We start from the raw sequence: 21,660 nt of genomic DNA on the forward strand, positions 1-21,660 counted from the left end.
AACTTTTTCAAACTGCGGCCCGTCAGGTGATCAGTGACCGGAATTCTGGCCCGTGGGCTCTTTGCAGTTGGACAGCCCTGTCATATAATGATAATGAAATCTGCATTTGGTTCTACATAGATTAATAAGTAAGATCCAGTAAAAGTTATTTTTGAATATCTTAAGATGCCATGAATATGTAATCAAATTTCATATATTCACTAAAGTTGGAAGACCAGTAGTGCAAAGAAAAAATATATATACTCCAACCTGCTTATCCTGAAAACCTCCTTATGCTCCCCTCCCTAAAAACATTTCTCCATTTCGCTGTTTTTGTAGCACTTCAAAATCTCTATATCTCCAATTCTGTCTACATTGCTATTTTCCCATTTGAGCCCAAACAATCACTATCAACAAAGGAAGTTGCAGACAAAAAGCATTTTTTATTATATCAACAGCTGTGTATTGAATTGACCTTTGAGTCTGCAGGAGCAATGGAACCCAAGCAAACATATATATTGCCCGAGGAGCGTATTTATTAAAAATTACATGTACTCGGGAAAGGGAAGGGAGAATTGATAAACAATTCTAAGCTTCCTGATGTTTTTCTTTTTCTTTTTTTTCCGAGGTATGAAGGACAGTTATAATTTGGGTTTGTAATATTTTTTTTCTAAATTCTTCTATTTTAAACTAAAGGTAAAAGTCTCAACATTTTTAACAACTCTTTTTTCCTCTACATGCACGATGTGAACTCATTACTGGTGGTAATTATTAAAGGTAAAATCTGTAATTAGAGTAAGTTGTATATTAAAAGCTTCAACCATATTAATCCAAAAGAATTTTAATCTAAAAATTGCATTAACTCTGACTTTATTCCAACATCATTGTTCTATCTTGAAAACTCCTCTGTTATTTTTTCCTTTTTATGAAATTTAAGATAGATAGGCTCGTTTGTATACAAAACTTCTTAGAGTGAGATAATTTATACATGAAAATTAACCAGTAACATCTTTCAGTGATGCAAATATGTGAGCGCCATAAAACTCACTAGTAGAATACCATGCTCCCACATTGAACGATGACAATCAGGGAGACTTATTTATAAAATTAGAGAGACAAGGTATAATTAAATTTAGCCACACAACTTTGAGTACAAAAGGGATTTTTTATATAAAAATAGGGTTTTCTTAAATTGAGCCTGTGTAAGATCTAAAATTTAGCAATACTGCAATAGTATTTGCAGTAAAACAAATCTTTTATTATATCAAAAAAAAAAAAAAATCAAAACACTAAAAACATTTTAATCGATTCAGATAAATATCATGGGGGGGGGGGGATTGATCTTTTGTTGCATCAATTACACATTAAGGCACAAAACATGCAGTTAAAAATTTTAATTTATACCAGTAAATAACTTAAAATATAAAATACTTACATAAGGCACATTAAATGAAGGCTTGGATCTGATATGAAATCCTCTTGGAGGTTAGAAACAATTTCCTTTGTTAATTTTTCAGAAAATCTTGTATGAGCAAAACAAGGGTGCTCTAAGGAGGAAAATATGCATCATTTATTTGGAATACTGTTTTTATTGTTGCAAAAAAGAAAGCTTTTAAAAAAGTACAGCAGACCCTCATTTTACGCAGGTTCATTTTATGAGGATTTGATTATATTTGGCTTAAGATTTGATGACTTTATTTTGTTTTATGTAGATGGTGAGTTAGGACTTTATGTGGGTGTGGCATAGCAAACAGATAAACTTTTTTTTTTTTTTTTTTGAACTTGATTATAGTTCAACATGAGTTAGTAGTAAATTCAACACTAAAGAGCGCCAACGACACTGTCTGCAGTGTTATTTGATCGGTGAATCGGTTTTATCCTTGCTTTAAAATTCAAACTTTTGAAATTGCAGAGAACATGCAATAAACTACATTTTGGCATGCAAATAAGTGAGCTTGGGCAAATGACCCCTTTTTGTTTGTGTTTTGTTCCAGAGCTCTTTCCAGAAGTAGTTTTTAAACTTACACACTCCCACTGAAAAAAAAAAAGCTTTTAGAAGTGACAAAAGAGGACAAAACCACCATTGAGGACCTTGATGATGCACAACCAAAAACTTTCACATTGAAAATTTTGAGCCATTATTTGATAATGGCAAATGATATTTCTGATTTATAAGTGAGGAAGATCCGGCCATGGAAGGGATAATTGTGATCATGGATGTGTTAATGCTCAATGAAAAACAACAGAGAAAACAATTGATGACAGCTAAAAGACTATTATAACCAGCTCTTTTTTTTTACAAACACTAAGTAACTCATGTTTTCTTTATGCTATGTACTGTACATTGTTCTATGTACATGTGTATCGAAATAAGTACACAATAAACTTAATATTCATTTTATCTATCACTAGAATGAAGTATTTTTTTATCGATGCAACCTAATCGAATATTTTAACACTACTAGTAGGTCTTTATGAACACAGTATAGTCATAAAGTGTAACCACCGCACGTAAATTGAGGGTCTACTGTATAACATTTACTTTCAAAGAAGACTTAAATGCAGCATATAACTCTGACTTACAGATTAAAAAAAAATTTCAATTGCATCTATTCTGTGAGTAAATTTTACATAACAAAACATATAATAGTACCTACACGTTTTAAGTCACACATTTTATTCCTTATACATAAATTTATATTAAATATTCTTTCTGTTTAGAATAACATATCAATCTAAATAAAACAGTATTGACAAATTATTATTGCCAATCTCAAACTTGCAAAATTAGTATTTATGAGAAACACTTATCTGTTTTATCACAAGATGTGTCGATAGTATGGTAACTCTAACAGGTGCTGCTTTTACTTCGTTGTTTGTACTTCTTTGAAAAAATGAAAAATTTAAGGAATTTTTAAGGACCTATTAAACTCTTTCTGAACCTTAAAATGTTTTTTTTTTAATTATGAAATAGTTTCTAAATGTTAAATATAGTTTGTCCATTCATGAAATTCATCAGAAATAACAAGTTAAATGAATATTTTAAGCTTAATACATAACTTAAAACATAAAATAATATTAAACCAGAAAACATTTGCAAAAGGAAAATGATGTTTAGTAGCTAAAATGCAGAGTTTAAAATCGATGATGTTAAAAATTGACGGATTTTAAGACATAAGATACAAACTGTTATGTCTATATTTTTAGACTGAATTGGTGAAGAAGATTAAGACTCCCCCCCCCCCCCCTCCTCCTGTTCTCTCAAGTGTTGGACTTCAAAATCATCATGACTCATGACAGGGCTGCCAACATCAGAAAGTGAAAAATGAAATGATTTTAATTTTTAAAAATCAGGAAATTTTTAGTATCGAAAGTAGTTTCTCAATCTTATATGCACAAAATAAAAACATTGCAAGTAAAAGCACCAAAATACTGAAATTAAACATTTCAGCGTTAAAAAAATATTCCTCTTCCAAACTATCTTAATAAATAAATAAACAAATAAATAAAAAACACACATAAACACACCCTTCAAGATTTCTTGAGCATTATTATACAAAAGCAAGTATGAAGTTGCATCCGTATGAACATAATTTTCCAACATTTTTTCTGCTCCATGTTCCAAATCCTTCAGGAGAGAAAATCCACAATTCCACTGAAAAAGAGAATGCGCAAAATTTAATCACACATATGGGATAAACTTCAGCTAGTTAGAATATAATTTGTTTAAAAAATTGGATTATACCAAAACACCTTATCCACTGCCTTAAAATGCTGTTTTTTACTATATTCCTCCCTATGTTTTCGTTGACCCATGCTGCATTTTCTAAGTTGTGTCTTACTTTTCCATGTTATTCATGCAGCTTCCATGGTAGTTCATTAGCAAAACGCATACTGTTTGAGAAATAAAAATGGACTGCCTTTTCTAGAAATTCACGAGGAAGATTTAAACTTTGACGATACTCCAACCATTCAAGCGTGAAATCTGTCGATTTGTGTGGTGTCGTTTGAAATGCCAAAAAGCAAAGGGCAATCGTTGTCATGCAGAATAAGTGCAAAATAAAATTGAAAACATTTTTTTAAATGTTTATTTAGGAGTCTGGGCTCCCTTATAGATAAATGCAAAATTTCAAGAATAAATTTTTGTCATAAACTAGAAATCATAAAGTTATTTTCTATCATCAAAATTATATAATTAAGAAAAAGAAAATAATGTAAATTAGATTAGTCTCAAAAACTTGTTAAAGCTTGTTTTTACAACTTATAGGTCAGGTAATGAACAAAATGTTTCTTCCTTATATTTTTATTAATGTAAGCTTTATTACTTTGGCAGTATTTGATCATAAAACAATCAACTAAGACTACAGAAACCTCTAAGTCTGGAAGAGAAATTTGAGGCAAAAGGAAGATACATTCGAAACAAAAGAAAACAGACAAGAGGAAATTATTATACAGTGAAACTTCTATGAGCGACCACCTCTATATAGCAACCATCTTTATTAACCGCCACTTTTCTGAGGCACCGATTTTTCCCAGTATATGACTAATGTTAAAATACCTCTGGGAAAGACAATTGAGACCTCTCACAACGACTGGCAAATTGTGAATTTCAGCATTAACAAATATAGGAATTTTTGTTAGAGAAAACTCAAAAAGGGAGTGACAACAAAAGAAAAGCAATAGAACATTTAGTTTGTACGCAGATCAGTTTTTTCATGTTAACAGAGGTGGAAGGAAACCAGAATAAAGGATTAAAACTATTTTCCTGTGGGCGCAAACGTGTTCCTTTCTTACCCTCACTGTTTGAAACCTCAAAAATGTCACAGAAAGGAGGGTGTTGTCTTTTGGACCCTTGGGAAGCTAAGGTGGCACATGCACATCTTGAGCAAGTCAAGCAATCACCTGTCATTGAGGGCGGTTGATAAGAATAGAACTTCTTCAAAATCTTGTTTCTTGGAATTTCTTGATTGCTTATGGAAGAGGGGGGAGGGGATTTAGAACTGAGTATTTCTAGTTCATTACAGTGAACAAAATCTATTTTTAGCACATTTGAATAGCTCAAGAGATGGTTTCAGTGAAGTTGCATTTTGCATTTCATCACCATACATTGCAGTTAAACTTCTGAAAAAGCGAGTTATCTCACGCCCGAGAAACGTGTAGAAGTTATCAACTTACACATGAAAGAAAGATCAGAAAGGAAATTAATGTAAAAAGTACATTTTATTTAAAAAATAAAAAGAAATAAAAGTCTTTTTTTTTATACATTCTTATCATAATGTTCTTGATTTATACACTGCAGGAAGAAGATAAATAACAGCTATTGGTGCTGTATTTGCATGATCAAAAATGATTTCTAAGAGCGACCAACCTAAATTAATACCCACTTTTTCCAGGATCGGAGAGTGGTCGCTCCAGAGAAATTTCACTGTACTGCAAAAAAAAAAAAAAAAATCTTACCAAATATTTAAGAACCTTGTTCTCATATTTCTTCTTGAGAAGCAATAAAAGTGTACATGCCCCACATCTCTGCACAAAGAGGACCATCTTTTCAGGTTCGTCTTTTTCACTGGAAACACCGGGAAACTCGAACCTTTCTCTCGCCATGGTAGCTTTTGAGAAAGAACCTTCAGAAACAGACCTCTCAGCATGCTGATGAGAACTGTGTTTTGTTCTAGAGTAATTAGCACTTTTGCTGCGACATTTCAGAATCTGGAGTTTTAATTTCTTGTTCTTGTGTACTTTAGAAGTGGAAGTCCTATTACTAAAGGAAGCAGAGTTTCCATGAATGGACAGCAAACTTTTGGGTAGGTGTATTTCAGAATTCCAACTCTTTCTAAGACAATTTGAACTAGGTAAGGTGTGGTGGGTTATACAAAATGAACAAGCAAATTCTAAATCACAGGATCCACTAAAATTATTATGATTCACCGGAAAATTGGACATAAATTTTGCAGCCAAGAGTGAGGCATGGCGATTACAAACCAAATGGCTACATGAAACTAAATAAGAAAAGAAAACAGAAAAGTAATTAACATTTATTTATGAAAACAGGGTATCAAGCTTATAACCCTACTATACCTGTCTTATTTTTCAGTAAATTTGAACCAAATACAATTGAAGCTCGATTTTTCAAACTGTTTGGGGCCAAGAAAAGTTTTTAAAATCAAGATTTTATAACATTGAATAGCACTGTTTTAATGACAAACACTTCTGGACCAGTAAGCAGTTTGTAAAATTGCAGAAGTTCATAAATTAGAAGTTCGTAAAATTGAGCGTCAATTGTATATGATTAACAAAAATTGCTTATTGAAATTATAATATAGACAAAGGAATAACACGAATTTGCAATACAATGTATAAAGTTGAAGGGTTTTGCATTTTTTAAACAGTAGTTCATGATTTTATAAAACAAGTAATAAAGATAAACAAAGGGCTAATTAATAACTTACCTTGATTATCACAAAATATCTTTTTGAATTCACTTAATACATTTTTATGACTTAAAAGTGGACTCTGGGAATGAACTCCTGAATCTTCTTCCTCACTCAAGGTTGAAGTGAAATTACGCTGGAGCTCATAATTTTGTATAGGATTCGGATGCCTAGAAACAAATAAATTTCTTCTAGAACAGCCTACATGAAAGGCACAACATGAAAACCATTTCTCCTGATATTTTTTTGGAAGGGTTTCAAAAGGTGGGAACATCACTTTCCTATTCTTTTGATCTAGTCCCCTCAGACTCTCACTGCAGTTTCCAGAATCGACATCTCCTTCTGAGCCAGAGCTCACTGTCAATGGAGTGGAAATGGCCACTTTGGAATGTTCCTTCTTCATTCTAATGTGACTACCCACATAAACGTGATTAAACTTGAGTATACTCGCTATCGTTCTGCGGGATAAGTAGACGTACTTAAGTTCTACATCAGGTGGTAAATCAGTCATAGAGTTGGGCACATTGGTAACCGGTGACTAGAAGAAACAAAATTAGATAATGTAATTTGCAGATTAAAAATACTGTAATTTAAAACAAAAAGTTTAACTTTTGGAAAAGATAACTGTTCTATTAATAAATGTATAGCACATTAAAAAATAACAAAACTGGTTTCTTTTATTTAAGAGTCATATTTTTTTCTTTGGACAAAATCATGGACTTTCAACCCTTTTCTAAGGCCCTCTAAATAATAACACTAAGAGATGAAGTCCATTTTGAAAATGACTATAGAAACTAACATCCAGTTTTATTTTTAATATCTTTTTTCAAAGAAAGTCAGCTACAAAAATGAAATTAGTGAATGAAAAAAAATATTAAGTTAAAATTGGGCCATAAAAACTAAAAACGAAGCCTATTTTAGTCATTCCATACACACAAGTAAAGGCAACAATGAAATTATTCTAGATAGAGTAGACCTCTAGATAGATATTGTAATGTTTTCAATATCCTACTTTGCAATTTAGGCATTAAATAAGAATATTTTGAATATCTGATATAAAAACATTATTTTATTATTGAACACAACACTGGAAAACAGAGAAAATTTCATGGTTATGAACATAATATTTCATAATAGTTGAAGCCAAAAGCACTGATACTTTATTTTACTATACAAATCTTAGATATTTAGCACATTACTTATTTATTTCGGCTGCAATAAAATTTGTTGCTCAGGACTTCTAAGCTCTAATAAAAGAAAAACTACTAAATTAATTAAAATAAAAATGTATTATTTCAGTTTTAAAAAAAAAACCAAAAAGTTTGAACATATATGGAAGAATCAAAACACCAAGATAAATAAATAGATAGAAGGACAGATTAACACATGGGAAAATATGACAATTAATAAGCAACCGTGAAGTACATACAGTGGCATATAGTAGTACCATGGCTCCCTATAGTAAAAAAAAATGGAATTACAAAAATTAATTAAAAACCCTACTACAAAACCAAACCAAAAATTATTTTGCAGGGGTGCCCACCTAGGGGAGGGGGGCACGGCGCAAACTGCGCCATTGAAATTTTTAAGGGGGAGGTGTTTTTGAGGGGTATTTTCTCATTGGGGGCTCTTGCTTTTGGGGCAGTCTTTGCAATATTTAGGGGAGTGCACCCTTGCTCTTAGGGGGCACCTCTGTATTTTGTGAATACGTATAGAATCAAAACCTTTTAATATCAAGATTGTCCTAAGAAATCTGACTTTCTGTACAGGTTTTATATAGTATTTTCTCTGAAAGTGCAAAGAAAAACATTAGCTTCTTTTGAAGTGTTCAATACTGAACAAATTTTCTCAAATCAAAAAGCATAAGAAGGTGGTATCAATATCTTTACTTCCCGCCTTTTAGCATGAAACTTTAGAATTATTATACAGCACATGAAGTAAAAGATATTGTATGTTCATTCCCAATACCCACGCAAAATCAAACAGGCTGAGAGCAAACCAAACCACTAGACATGCAAGAGCATTCGAGCAAAAAACATTTTTTTTCTTCTTTTGAATCAAACTATTCTCCTAAAGTTATTACAAGGAAATCACAAACACATATTTTTCCTTTCCATAACCATAATTGGAAATGTTGTTTTTAGTAGTTATTTCACCCCTTACTACATGTTTGACTAAATTTTTCTTTTTGAAATTTTTTTACTGTACTGCCTTTTTTGCTAGACAGAAAGAATCTGAGGAGAAGGAAGGAGAACAATTTGGAATGATGTATGTTTCGTAACAATTCCTTCAAAGATGGATGACTGCAATTGAAAATTTTTAATTTAAAGAGATATTAGACAGGACAACTAGAGAGGATATGCAACATTGTTTACTTAAAATACAAATGTTCAATATTCAGGATAAGATTTTGGCCCGAATCCAATTGCTTTTGCCTAGACGAAATTGCTGAAGATTTGATTTTAAACTGTTTTAAAACACGACAATTTATCCTTCCTTAATGATCATACTAATGAGTGATCATTAAAAAAAGATGCAAAACTTTCTTTTTAGGAAATAAAAATTTTCCTAGCAAATATTCTTCAATTGAAAATTAAATCATTATAATTCGTTATATGAGTAAATATGTTATGATTTTAAAAAGCCAATAAAAAATAATATAACACGTAAAAAAAATTAGAAAAGAATAAATAATTTAATAAAATATACTTACTGAAGCATTCACATTAGACATCAATGTTAAGTAGAAAGTAACTTCAGGTGTTAATTGTGATGCAAGAATCCTAGAAGAAAAAGTGCGATGTTTAGTCACTGCATGGCATAAAAATGATAAGATGGGGGGAAGGGGAGGGGAAACACCCATTCAAATAGTCTAAAAAACTTCAAACATTTCCTTCTGTTGTTTCAATATTATGTAAATTCAAGAAAAAAAAAATATGAACATGATTAAGATAAAATTACAGCAAGAATTTCTATTCAAAAATCCTTTTTGAATTACTACACAAAATTATCTCTCCAAGCCCCAAAGCAGAATAACTACTAAATTTGCGACATACGTCGCAGAACATTTCTGTTCAAATGTGAGAGGAAAACTCAGACAAGTTTTCTGCAGAAATTCTACAGATTTCTCTGAAATTTCTGCAGGAACTGCAGACTTTCTGCAAACATCTTCCAACTCGAGACAAAATTTTGCAAATTCTGCAGATTTCTTTAAATTGGAAAAAATCTAAATTTCTTGGAAATTACAAAAATTTGGCGGAAAGCCCACGAGAAATGTTGAATTTCACAAGCCATCTGCAGAAGCTTTAGATTTACTTTAAAATTCAAGAAATCTGCAGAATTTGTACAAAGTTCTAACTTGAGTTGGAAGATATTTGTAGAAAATTGGCTGTCTCTACAGAAATTTGTTATTTTAAATCTGAAATGATCCTTATTTTTCTAGCATTTTTGTCTCCCCTTTTACTATTTTTCCAAACTGACCTTTCATTCACTGCAATTTCCAAAGAAAATCTATGTTTTGGGAACATGCCAACATTAAAACATGTCCATCACGGAAAGGTGTCTTATTTGAGATTTCAAACCCCTAGCATCTTGAAAATATTTCAACTATTTCAAAAGTTTTGAAGTGTTTTAGTAGGTGCTACCCTAACTCAACTCATATTATTTATTATTTTAGTAATTTATTTATTTATCAACATTATTTAATTTCTTTTTCAAACCATGTAAAATTAACGAAAAAACGTGGTTTGACACCTAGGTTCTTACTTTTATAGAATTATCTGTGGTCTCATATTGAAATGTCTGAGAACACATGACCACATATGTACAGTAAATAAAGTCTCAGGCTGCATTAAATCAAGCACAACAAGGTTCAAGAAATTTCCAGATTGGGAAATCTCTTCCTCAGACTTGATAGACAAATAGACAATTGAAAGCTGACTACAAAAAGTCCTGCATTTCCCAAGACACCAAAGGTAAAAAAGTTGGGAAAAAAGACAAGATTTATTTTCAAATAAGTGCATTATTTAAATCTGTATATATAAAACAAAACAAAGGCTTTGTTGAAGGATATTCTACCAAAAACAGTCTGGTTCCCCCTCCAAGTTTTTCATGCATAAGACACAGGCTGCTCAACCGCCCAAGCTCCAATCTATCTTGTAGGAAAAGAACAGACAAAAAAGCGAAAATAATGGACATTGATGAGATGATGGAATAAATCTCAGATCAACATCAAGATAACTAAAATACTATGAGGAATTGGCCAATAACTGAAGCCAAAATTGCTTATAGTGATATTGAGCCAGAGCCGAATGATGATGAAAATTAGTTATTATTATTATTTAGATTTTTTTCCCCTTCCCAAGATATTTGAGATACTGCAGTTGTACAGAATTTACATAATAACTATTAATTCAAAATCACAGAATAAACAAAGAATATGATAATGATATGCTGCACAGAAAGATACAAATACAAAAATTAATTTTTGACAATGGTCAGGTGCACTGCATGATTATGAGAACAGTTAATAGACAGGGAAAAAGCTGATGAAAAAGTAGTCATGTGCTAAAAAATATTTTGTTTTGTTCAAAAAAGAGCTGAGCTTGATATTTCAACTGCTACAGAGTTGCATGCTCTCAATCACCAAAAACAATGGATATGAACATTTATAATTGCCAACATTGCCATGCATTTTTAATAAATCTTTTCTGCAAAAAATTGCAAGAACCTCACACAAAAGTTTCAGTGAAGTGAACAGTAGCACAAAAACAAATATTTTGGCTGTAAACTAATCCACAAACAGCCAGCTTTTAACCAAACATTTATAGACCTGTATTCAAATTCTAGTGGTACCAGCATTGAACCTCAATAGAATCATCTTGTTCAACTTTCTAACCCATTAAAACATGACTAAACATGCATCAGTCAACGTCAGCTTCTATCATAGATAAACTCATCACTCTACTACAGTCAAGTTCATTGCATGCTACACATTTGACACTTTCATCTAGTTTTGCCTACCATGTACACTTTTCACTTTCCTTCAAAATTTTCAAGCACTTGCCAACTAAGAATCTTTACTTAATGATTACTTGCTTTACCACATTGATTCAGTTGAATTGTTCTCCTGGAAGGAATTCTAGGGTGCATGAAAATAAAATTATCTCTTAAATAAATTTATTGAAAAAGTTTTAACTGAGAAATTTACAACAGAATTACATGCCGTCTACTGCATGATGAAGTCCAACTGTAAATTTCTCCTCACCATTATCAATGTTGGTAACTATTGCAAAAGCACTTATTTTCGTAAGGCTTTAATTTTCATAAGCCTGTTGTAATCAAGAAAATTTAAGCCTTGCAAAATATTGTTATAATGGAGGATTTTTCAACTTTCAGTTCTGTACACGTAAAATTTCTGAAATTTTCAGCTCTTGAAATCAACAATATCTTCTTTTTTTTTTTTTTTTTTTGAAAATTATGAGAAGAGAAAATAAGTGCTGGAAGCTCAAAAAAAGAGAAAAAAATTCTTGACTAAGTCATTACCTATTTTTGACTAGAACTGTTTTCTTGAGAATAACGAAGAATATGAATGGAAAACAAATTTCTATAATTATTAAATACCTGATTAACCAATCATTGTTTAAGTACCCTTTTCTACGTAGAACAGAACAAAATTCTACATACAGTTGGACCCCGATATAAGGTCACCCCTATGGACTTCGAGAAACTGACCGTTTAAGCAGAATGACCTTATAACCGATTCATAAGGAATAAACACGTACATACATCAATTATTTGTCAAATTTGATGCAATCAGTTTTTTCATTTAATTAGGCTGTAATAGTTTAATAATTGATTTAAATTAATTACAATTTTGGAATCAATAAATTTTTAAATGATTTTTCATTTAGAACAAAGCTGCATACAAATATGCTCACGAAAAGTACTGATGCACAATTAACCTTATTTGAAATTATCAATCATACAGGACTGTTGCAATTTTTCTTTAATTTAAGTGCAATGGTTACTATATTTTCTGAAAATATCCTTTAGCTCTCTTAGGGCTAGTAAAGAAATGTCTTATAACATGTACACGCTGAGTGCTTGTGTTACTACTTCATTTTTTAGCATCACTTTCTACTGCATTTTCTGCACTTCATACTATACGTTAATACAGGAGAAATGACTTTTCACTTTTTAAGAATCGTACATTGCCAAAATTTTTTTGGAAGTGAATCTGTTAGGCACTGAACTTATTCATCGAAAGTCAGACAAAAGTGACCTTATAAGGGATTACGGTATAACCACCTGACCATATATCCAATAGAATTGCTATTTATTGAGCCAAGACTTTAGAAAAGTGACCTTATATGCGCGGAGACCTTATAAGCGAGTGATCTTATATCGAGGTCTTACTGTAGCTACTTATAATACTAATTTTCGTTTTGATTTTGCAATTATGATAAATTTCTACTACTCAAAAGCTTAAGCTCTTTAATCTCTACAACCACATAAGAAATTTTATCAAATACAAGCATCAGTTATATTTGATAAGCTTTACTTGTATTATTATGAACATGCTTGTGATTAAAAAACATCTTACCGACTGTTACAAAAAACAGCTCCAGCAATAACAGATGGATTCAACTGACACAACTGAAGTAAGCGGTTTGCTTTCAGGATGAAAAATAGGTGCTATAAAAAAGTACCTTATGGTTAGACATCAAAAATTTTAAATGCTATCATCATCAACAATTTCTCATTCAGTAAAATGAGTCGAAAATAAAATATTTTACAAGAAGTTTTGTACAGAACTGTTAGCCAACTTTTCCACATATCAACATCAATTTTCTAGCAGATGATCAACATTCTCTTAGTTAGCAAAAACTGCAAATTATGCCAAACCTACCTTTTAAACATTTTAAGTGCATTTCTGAAAGCAAAATATACCATTTTCATCTGATAAAATAAATACCTAAAAAAATAATTTTTGAACACATAAGGTGAGACACCTTTAAATCAATGCAACTAATATATGTTTTCCCTGCAAACATTCTTTAATCTCTTTCAAAGAAAAAACTAGTATGTTGTGGCCATGACGAAACTTTCTTCTATATTTTTCTTTTTTTTTCTGATCCCTCCCCATGCTTGACGAGGAAGCAATATTCCCAACAAAAACAAAATTACACATGCAAAAACTTGACGACCATCCCAATGTCTGAATTATTGCAAAAGCAAAGCAAAGAGCGAAAATTGAAAGTTATTTTAAAAGCCTTGCTTGAATTAATTACAAATATTTTATTTGTTAACAAACATAAGATGGCAACAGTTAAAAATTTTAAATCATTGAGATAATATTTCTGATCATTTCCATACAATTAAAATCACGAGAAATACGCAGACGACAATCTATTACAATTTATCTTTCTTATTGTTGCAATAATAAAACTATTTTTATTCGCTAAAAAATAATGATAATAAAAATAAATCAGCACCTCTTGGCGCGATTGGCGCCAAAGTTGAACCAAAGCCTGTTTACATCACATATATTCCAAATTTCAACCAGAACGTAGCATTACTTCTTGAGATAGGGCACTCACAATGGAAAAAAAGAACGAGCGATTGCCCTACCCCCTTTTTAGCTGTTGACACCAAAATAAAATCAGCTCTTATACCCACTAAGGGGTACTTGCCGATAAATTTTTCTTTCATTCCGTTCATTATTTCTTGAGATACAGCAGGCACAATTGACGACGAAAAACGTTCTATAGCTCAACCCCCGTTTGAGTTATTGACACCAAAATTGAATCAGCACCTGTTCTTGTTAATGGCAACATATGGACCAAATTTTGTTTGATTCCTCCAGTTACTTCCTGAGGAATAGCAATCACGTGTATCTCAAAAAACGTCCCATTGCTCCACCCCCCTTGGAGGAATTCGCGCCAAAAATCAATGGGCACAAGTTCACATAGGGGCACATATGTGTACCAAGTTTCGTTCGATTTCATGCGGTAGTTTTTGCTGTAGCGCGGCCACAAAAAACTGGTCACACACAGACGTGACACACACACACACATACACACACACAGACAGACAGACATTTTCCAAAAATAGTCGAAATGGACTCGGCACACCTCAAAACGTTCGAATCCGTCAAAATTCGAAATTCGAAAATTTGCACGAATCCAATACTTTCTTCTATGTATTAGATATAGAAGAAAGTAAAAAAGAATTAAAAATAAAAGCACACCAAAAAAAAAAGAGAAAAAAATGTTTTTAACTCTTTCTTTTGAGTAAAAATAAAGTGCCTTAGGTGTCATTCCTTGCACCAAAAATTAAATAAATAAATAATGCTTTAGAAGTTAACTAAAGAATACAAAATCCTCAAAAAATAAATAATTTTCCTCAAAAATAAAACAATCAGAACAATTTTTCCTTTCTGATAAAAAATAAAGCACTTCACATATTCTTTTATTTCCCATTGCCAAAAATAAAGAAATAAATTTAAACTTTAGAAGGCTTTAAACTGAAAATAAAATCATCTCCATAAAATCCTAATCAATATTTCACAAAAAAAAACCCCACAGCTACAGAGTAGGAGGCTCTAAAATTTTAAGAATCAGAGTTGGTCACTTTCCCTCCGAGTCCCATTTCTGAAATGGTTGAGGAGTCAAGAGTTGGAGTTATGGAGTCACACTGCTTTTTTTTTTGCCACAGGAGTTGGTCATTTTCCTTCTATTTTCTGATTTAAGTTGAAATAACTTTGTGGCTATTGAATAATGTATATTGCTTAATAAGTATGAAAGGAAATAATATGAGGGTTAGCATCAAATATTTTTCTGAAGTCCAATAACAAAAAGGATATTTTATAGCTCAAAGGAACTTTAAAATTAAGATTTTTTTTTCTTTAGGTATTTATAAAAAGGGGCTATAAATAGAAGTGATTCCAAATGGCAATGATACTCTATGAAGAAATGAAAAGAGTTACATTCTTACTAACAAGAGGAAAAGAAAGCCTAAATTCCAGGAACCCTGAGCCATAACCATAGACTTTTGAGACTATCAACCCTCTACTACACATTAAAAAAAATAATTAAAAAATCTCACTTTTTTTCCCTCTACAAAAATTTACCAAAAAAAAAAGGATGTACAAAATAAAATCTTACTTTTTTTGAGGATGATAAAGGAAGAGGATTTACAGGAAGATGAAGCAAATTGTCAAAACACTGCATTAGAGTGATGTAGCGAGACCAAGCAATATCTAGTTTGGCCAAGAAAAGTTGCCTGTTGTTCCTAGATTCCTTAAAACAAAAATAGAAGGTTGCATGAAGATAATTTAGATCAAAATTCAAGTAAATTAGTTAATTCAAGTACCGTAAAGTGGGGCTACTTGAACCCATGAGAAAAAAGTGTTTTAAATCCCTCCTGGTCCTATAAAACTGAATGTATAGACTTAAAAATCCTTCTCTATGACAAGTAGCAGTACTAGGCAGAGGATGGTGCACGAAACAAAGTTTCTGCTATTCCCGCCTTTTTCTGATTGAGGTTATGATAGTAAACTAGCCTAAACAGTTGTTTTTTGTGTCTGCAAACTTTCACATGTAAGTTCATGGAAACATCTGATATCATCAAGGTCAAGATAATTTTATGTTTGCATTCTATTTCTTAATAAAATAACAGTGTCTTAAGGTTATAGATATATAATTAACACAGTAACTGATATAAGTTAGTAAAAGTGCACTGGTTGCCTTAAAATGGGGCTACTTGAACCCAGCGTTCAAGCAGCCCCAGACCACATTTCATCACTAAATTATGTTAAGTAAGGTTTGTAATCTTTTAAAATAAAGAGGTTAGTTACTATTTATACCTGTTTATTTGCAGATCTGGCGATCAAAAGGGTCCGAAAGTAAAAAAGAACCCCTTGAAGTAGGAAATAATGCAGATTATTAAGAGGAAAAATTTCAACTATGTCCAGATTCAACTGATTCCCGAGAAATGTCTTAGGGAGTGGCATCAGCCCATTTTGACTTAAATATATCAACTCTAAAAAGGAAATTAAGAGATTGTTCACAAAATAAGCCTGGGGCATTCTGTAGTATTTAGTAGGGAGGAAGAGCAGATATTAAATAATATTAGAAAAAATAAATCCACCCAAGCCATTAGATTGAGAAGTTTCCATTCTTCCTAATGTTTAAATAATGAGCATTTCAATTGGTTTTAGCTGCAGTTACATTATATTTCTGCTTGAGAAATTATGTTTGTCTAAAAATATGTTTTTATGTAAACGTTGGTTTCATATTAATTTATATAAATAATTTAAAATTTATATAAATAGTTTGTTCACTAGAATGTATGTTTTGAGTTTTCTTTCAAAATCATTGGTACTTCTTGATACCACCACCTGTTTTACAGTTTATTCTAACAGATTTGCTGCGTGGGACCAAGTAGCCCCAGCCCGATGTATCACAATGTAAGGTTTTTTCTTTAAACTAAACTTGCTTGTTCAAGTTTTACAAATATATACATTGTACAAGGTATAAAAATTATATATCATACCAAATACGAATTAACAGATTTCAGCACCAGAAATAAATTTAATATATTATAAAGCAGCGATAAAAGCACAAATTAGTAAAAAATATGGAAGACAAGTTTTGAGATTACAATGAGCCTGTTTTTTCAATGTTAAAAGATGTAAGTAAATGGATGCAAAGTCACACATTCCATTCAAAAGCTCACATATTTTTGCATTTAAAAAAAGGTTCCTTGTAACCAGAAGCAGGAGAGGGGGGCCGCACCGGGTGACACTCAGGGATGATTTCATAGTTTATAAAAAATATTTAATCTAACAAATTTAATGAAAATAGAATGCCCAATATTACAGGTGGAGGGGGAGGTTACATATATCATGTAGCACAAATTTTGCATACAATGGATTCGCAGTTTATATTTGTCTTCCAAACTTTTGTTTTGCAACAAATATAGAACCGAGTTGTTTCTGAAAATTATATAAATTTTGTATTTTCATAAAACATTGAGAAAGCTTTTCTTCTTTTTTCTTCTTCTTTTTTTTTTTTTTTTGTAGAGGGAGGGGGGGGTTAAGTCGGTGACACTATGAGTTACTGACCCGTGTGATATCTGTGCTAGGAACTCTACCAGCGATATTAGAACTCATATACATCGATCACTCCCGTAGGATCCCATGCTAAATGCCTAAGAAGCCTGCCGGAACTTATTCTAGGGAAGCCAACATATAGGTATAGCTTGGCAAGGCAATTTTGGCGAAAAGCATGCTTGAGTAATTGCAAAGGCAGTAAATCGCCAATGCAGATGGCACTGCATTTACGTGCAAATTGCTGTCTCCTCAGTCCTCACACCTGGCTCTGTGAAAATGCTGAAAGGAAGTAATTAAGCTTCAAGCTCATTTCTGTATGGGAGGAAGATCGAGAAGGGGGGGGGGATCTTATGGGCCTGGGTCGGGGCCATGGTGAAGGCAGTTAGTTTCTCTCTTTCTACCAAGGCACTCTATTTCTACCGGGCCTGCTTCAAGACTCGATTGCGCAATCCAAGTGATCACAGCGCTTCCTCATTTTTTTTTAAAATAAAAACAAACACCATTCGAAATTCGTTTTTTGTTTTTTTTTATCATAGTAGTTGTAAATTGGTTCAAAATATCACTAAATTTGTTAATTTACAACATTTTGCAGTGACGTGCGTGATAAAATGCTTAACAGAAAAGAAATCGGATCGAAAACAAGACAAGATGAAAAGAAAATCCACATTTTTGATTCCAATGTTATCTTTATATATTAACAGGCAAGCCATTTTTTTTCGGTACCGATTCCTCCTCTGTTTGAGAACCGATTTCCTTCATTCTTTTTTTGTTCCGTAGCTATTGCCGAGTTTTAGTGTTATCAATAATTTTTTTTGAAATCGAACATTAATTAACGGAGATATTAATAAAAAACGAATTTTCGTTCTAAATGGCTCTTTCTACGCGATCGGATGGTCCATTTTTTCAAATTTGATATGGCTGGAAAGGTCTTTAAAAAATACCCCTAACGAAAAAATTGTCAGGGCACCCAACGTCCAATAACCTAAATCCTAAGTTATAAGCGTTTTTTAGTAAGCGAAATTCAAAAATTTTAATTTTATCTCTTTTCCATTGTTGAAATTCATTGTTGGAAGCGTGAAACATTAAGTTTTAATTAATTTTTTAAACTGCTTTTTCTACACGAAATATGCATTTTAATGCTTCGAGCTTGGTATCGTTGGAAAGATCGCGAAAAATGCTTTAAAACTCAAAATGGGTTCCCGAAAAGATGGCTAGAATTTGAGCTAGAAGCAATTAAAAGTTAGCGAAAATTCATCAAAAGCAAATAAAAATTCATTTTTATTTACTTTTTCACGCGACATAGTTAGCATGAAGAAATTACTGGAAAATATTGTCTTTGATATTATGGTGTTGCCATTTCTCGCTTGATCGTAAATAAATGAAATTTTTGCATTTGGTTTTATTATTGAGGCTTTTCGGGTAACTACGGGCATTTAAAATGTTTTCATTTTGATTATGTTTTAGCGATTTTTATCTTTTAATAAAACATTTTGCTTTCGCATGGACAATTATAAGTAGCCTCGAGTAGAGTTCGTTCATTTGACAGTTTGAAATTTTATATTTCTAACTGCAGAGAGCATGCCTACTTTCATAAAGAATATTGTTTGTGCAGAAGTTTTACGTATGAAAAGAGTTGTATGGTATCGTTTCACTCAGGAAGACTTCCATAATTGTGAAATTGGTGAACTATAACCATTGGTGTCAAATTATTGGCACCAATGCCAGGGCGATAAATATTTTTATTTTGCATTTGTAAAAAAAGAGTAGAGAAATGTCAATTTGCAAGGAGCTGACTACGAATTAAATCCCTCTTTAAGGTGGGGTTCATTAAATTGTTACCGTTTGTGACAAGAAATAGGAAATAAATGACAGGAGGGACAAGCAATAGGGAGAATGTGATGACATCAGCCCTTTTTTTTTATAAGAACATTTATGATAAACAATGTAACATGTGGCAAAGGAAAGAGGGGGTATGGGGAAGTGTGAAACTTTGGGTCAAAAGGAAGGGGTTATGGTGAAGTGTGAAACTTTGCGACAGAGGGAAGAGGGATCATAAATTTTGATAAGTGCATTAGTTAGTTATCCCCTAAACTGTAAACATATCACAAAGACGGTTTTCTTAAACAAAATTGCATTATTATTGTGACGTCCGGTAAACAAATTTATTGCTTGCGTTTTAATTTGTACTATGCATAGCAGGGAGGTATTAGCGTATGCAGGAAATTTTCTACCCGGGCGCCATCAGCTCTTCGGACGGCCCTGTAGGCAAATATATATTTGCATATGTTACCACAAAACATTGGCTGTCCGCGAATGAAGTCCCGCTTGGGATTCATAAAATAGTAACAGTTTGTGACAAGGAAGAGGAAAAAAATGACAGGAAAGACATAAGATGGGGAATATGTGTCAACAAGCCTTTTTTTAAATAGGAACGTTTAGAAAAAAACAGCTTGACATGTGACAAAGGGAAGAGGGGGTATGGTGAAGTGCGAAAATAGATATGGTGAAGATGATTCTATTTTTCTCGAAAAGTACCAGCAGAGAAATTGATGGTTTTGAATATGACACCAATTCTTCCTGCTGATACTGCTCGACTTTCACTTTTCTTTTTTTCTTTTAGTTTTCCAGTCCAGCTAAAATATAAATGCGTAATTGAAAATGTATATTGTCTGAGATGGAATGAAAAAACATACATGAAAAAGAGACTTTTTATTGGCAGAATCATAAGCAAAATAAACAGCTATTAAAACACAGGTTGACATTATCGTGGAGTAATGTATCTGATGGAGGGTACCGCATATCAATTGTGTTTAAAAACAAAATCACTGACATACACATAAAGAGTGTTATAATCCCTTAATATTTGTTTAATTAAATTCAGAAAGGGGTAATCAGTAAGGGATTTTAAAAAGGCAACAAATTTAAACTAAGTGGATACACATCAATTGGAATTTTTTAACAGTAGCTAAGTACCTACTAATGGGGAAAAGAAAGATTGCATCTGGAACCATTTTGCGATTTGTTCAAAGCTTTGGATACAAAAGGCTTTCTAAACTCCCAATACTGCAGGGGGCCAAAGTTAAATGGCTTTCCCATCGTCTCTTATACCCCCTAACAAATTCATTCTCCTGCGTTTCTTGGAATTAGGAGCCGAAGGCAATGGCAACCTCCGCCAATTCCAAGAAACCCCAGTTCAACATTGGCGACGAAAGCATGTCAGCAGTTCTTAAAAGTTGGCTTCTGTACGTATTAAAGGTTCCGTTTCTACGGTTACTTTCTCCGCCGAACAAAAAAATCGGTCACGAAGTGATCGTTCTTCATCCCTCTAACTTCCTTGACTCTACTTCTTGTAACACCAAAAAATGTTGCATTTTTTGTTGCTATTTTACATTTAAAATTTTGCTTTTTTTCAGGCAAGTGATAAACAAACTAGTTCATCAACATATCTTTCATCTATAACTAAGAGCATATGTGCAATTCTTACGTGTTTTGGGAGAAATGAAGGTCTAACTCTTCGCACCTTCATTGTTAAACTAGATTGGATTGACACGTTGCTAATTAACATTTCTGAAAAAATTAGAGATTAAAAGAGCAGCAATCCTGGACCTGTGTCTGTACATTGGAACAGTATCGATGCATTGATTTAGAGAAAAATTCTGAACCGGTTTCACGATGTAGGATGCACACCGGTTTTTGGCGATGCATCGCCCAGCCCTACATTCGACATGCTATAAATTATCACTACAAGCAGATGTTTTAATTTTAGTAATCAGCAATACACTCATTGATTGCTTCAGAAGTGTCAAATAGACCATTTAAAGAAAATAAAAACATGAATAACAAAATTTAAAAAAAAAAAGGAAATATCAAAACTTACCTTCAACACTAAACTCATACTGCCATGATAAAATGAAAAAATTCCAGTTAAAAATGACAACTGTCTTTTAATTACATTAGTATGGACATCAGTATTTTCTCCAAGAACCTGAGATGTTAAAAAGAGAAAAAAGTCCTTATTCAAAATGTTAAAAACCTTAAAATAACAATGGATAGTTAATTATATTGTTCAAACATGATAACTACGTATTTTAAATCCACACAATTGGATTCTGGTTCCATAAAAACATGCATTGT

At 32.2% G+C, this 21,660-nt stretch overlaps 1 protein-coding gene across 1 annotated transcript; it reads right to left on the reverse strand.

Annotated features, from left to right (window-relative positions):
• Nucleotides 1-1,410: 1,410 nt before the first annotated feature.
• LOC129224757 (uncharacterized) lies at nucleotides 1,411-21,421 on the reverse strand. The gene is made up of 9 exons (XM_054859304.1): nucleotides 21,404-21,421; nucleotides 15,578-15,712; nucleotides 13,015-13,106; nucleotides 9,124-9,193; nucleotides 6,683-6,948; nucleotides 6,429-6,580; nucleotides 5,437-5,588; nucleotides 3,508-3,634; nucleotides 1,411-1,526 (listed from the first exon to the last, which is right to left on the reverse strand). Exons 1-9 carry the CDS (start codon nucleotides 21,419-21,421, stop codon nucleotides 1,411-1,413), a joined length of 1,128 nt encoding a protein of 375 aa, XP_054715279.1.
• Between the last annotated feature and the right edge of the window lie 239 nt (nucleotides 21,422-21,660).

Source organism: Uloborus diversus, chromosome 6 (assembly GCF_026930045.1).
Source record: "Uloborus diversus isolate 005 chromosome 6, Udiv.v.3.1, whole genome shotgun sequence".
In the NCBI taxonomy this organism is placed as follows: Eukaryota; Metazoa; Arthropoda; class Arachnida; order Araneae; family Uloboridae; genus Uloborus; species Uloborus diversus.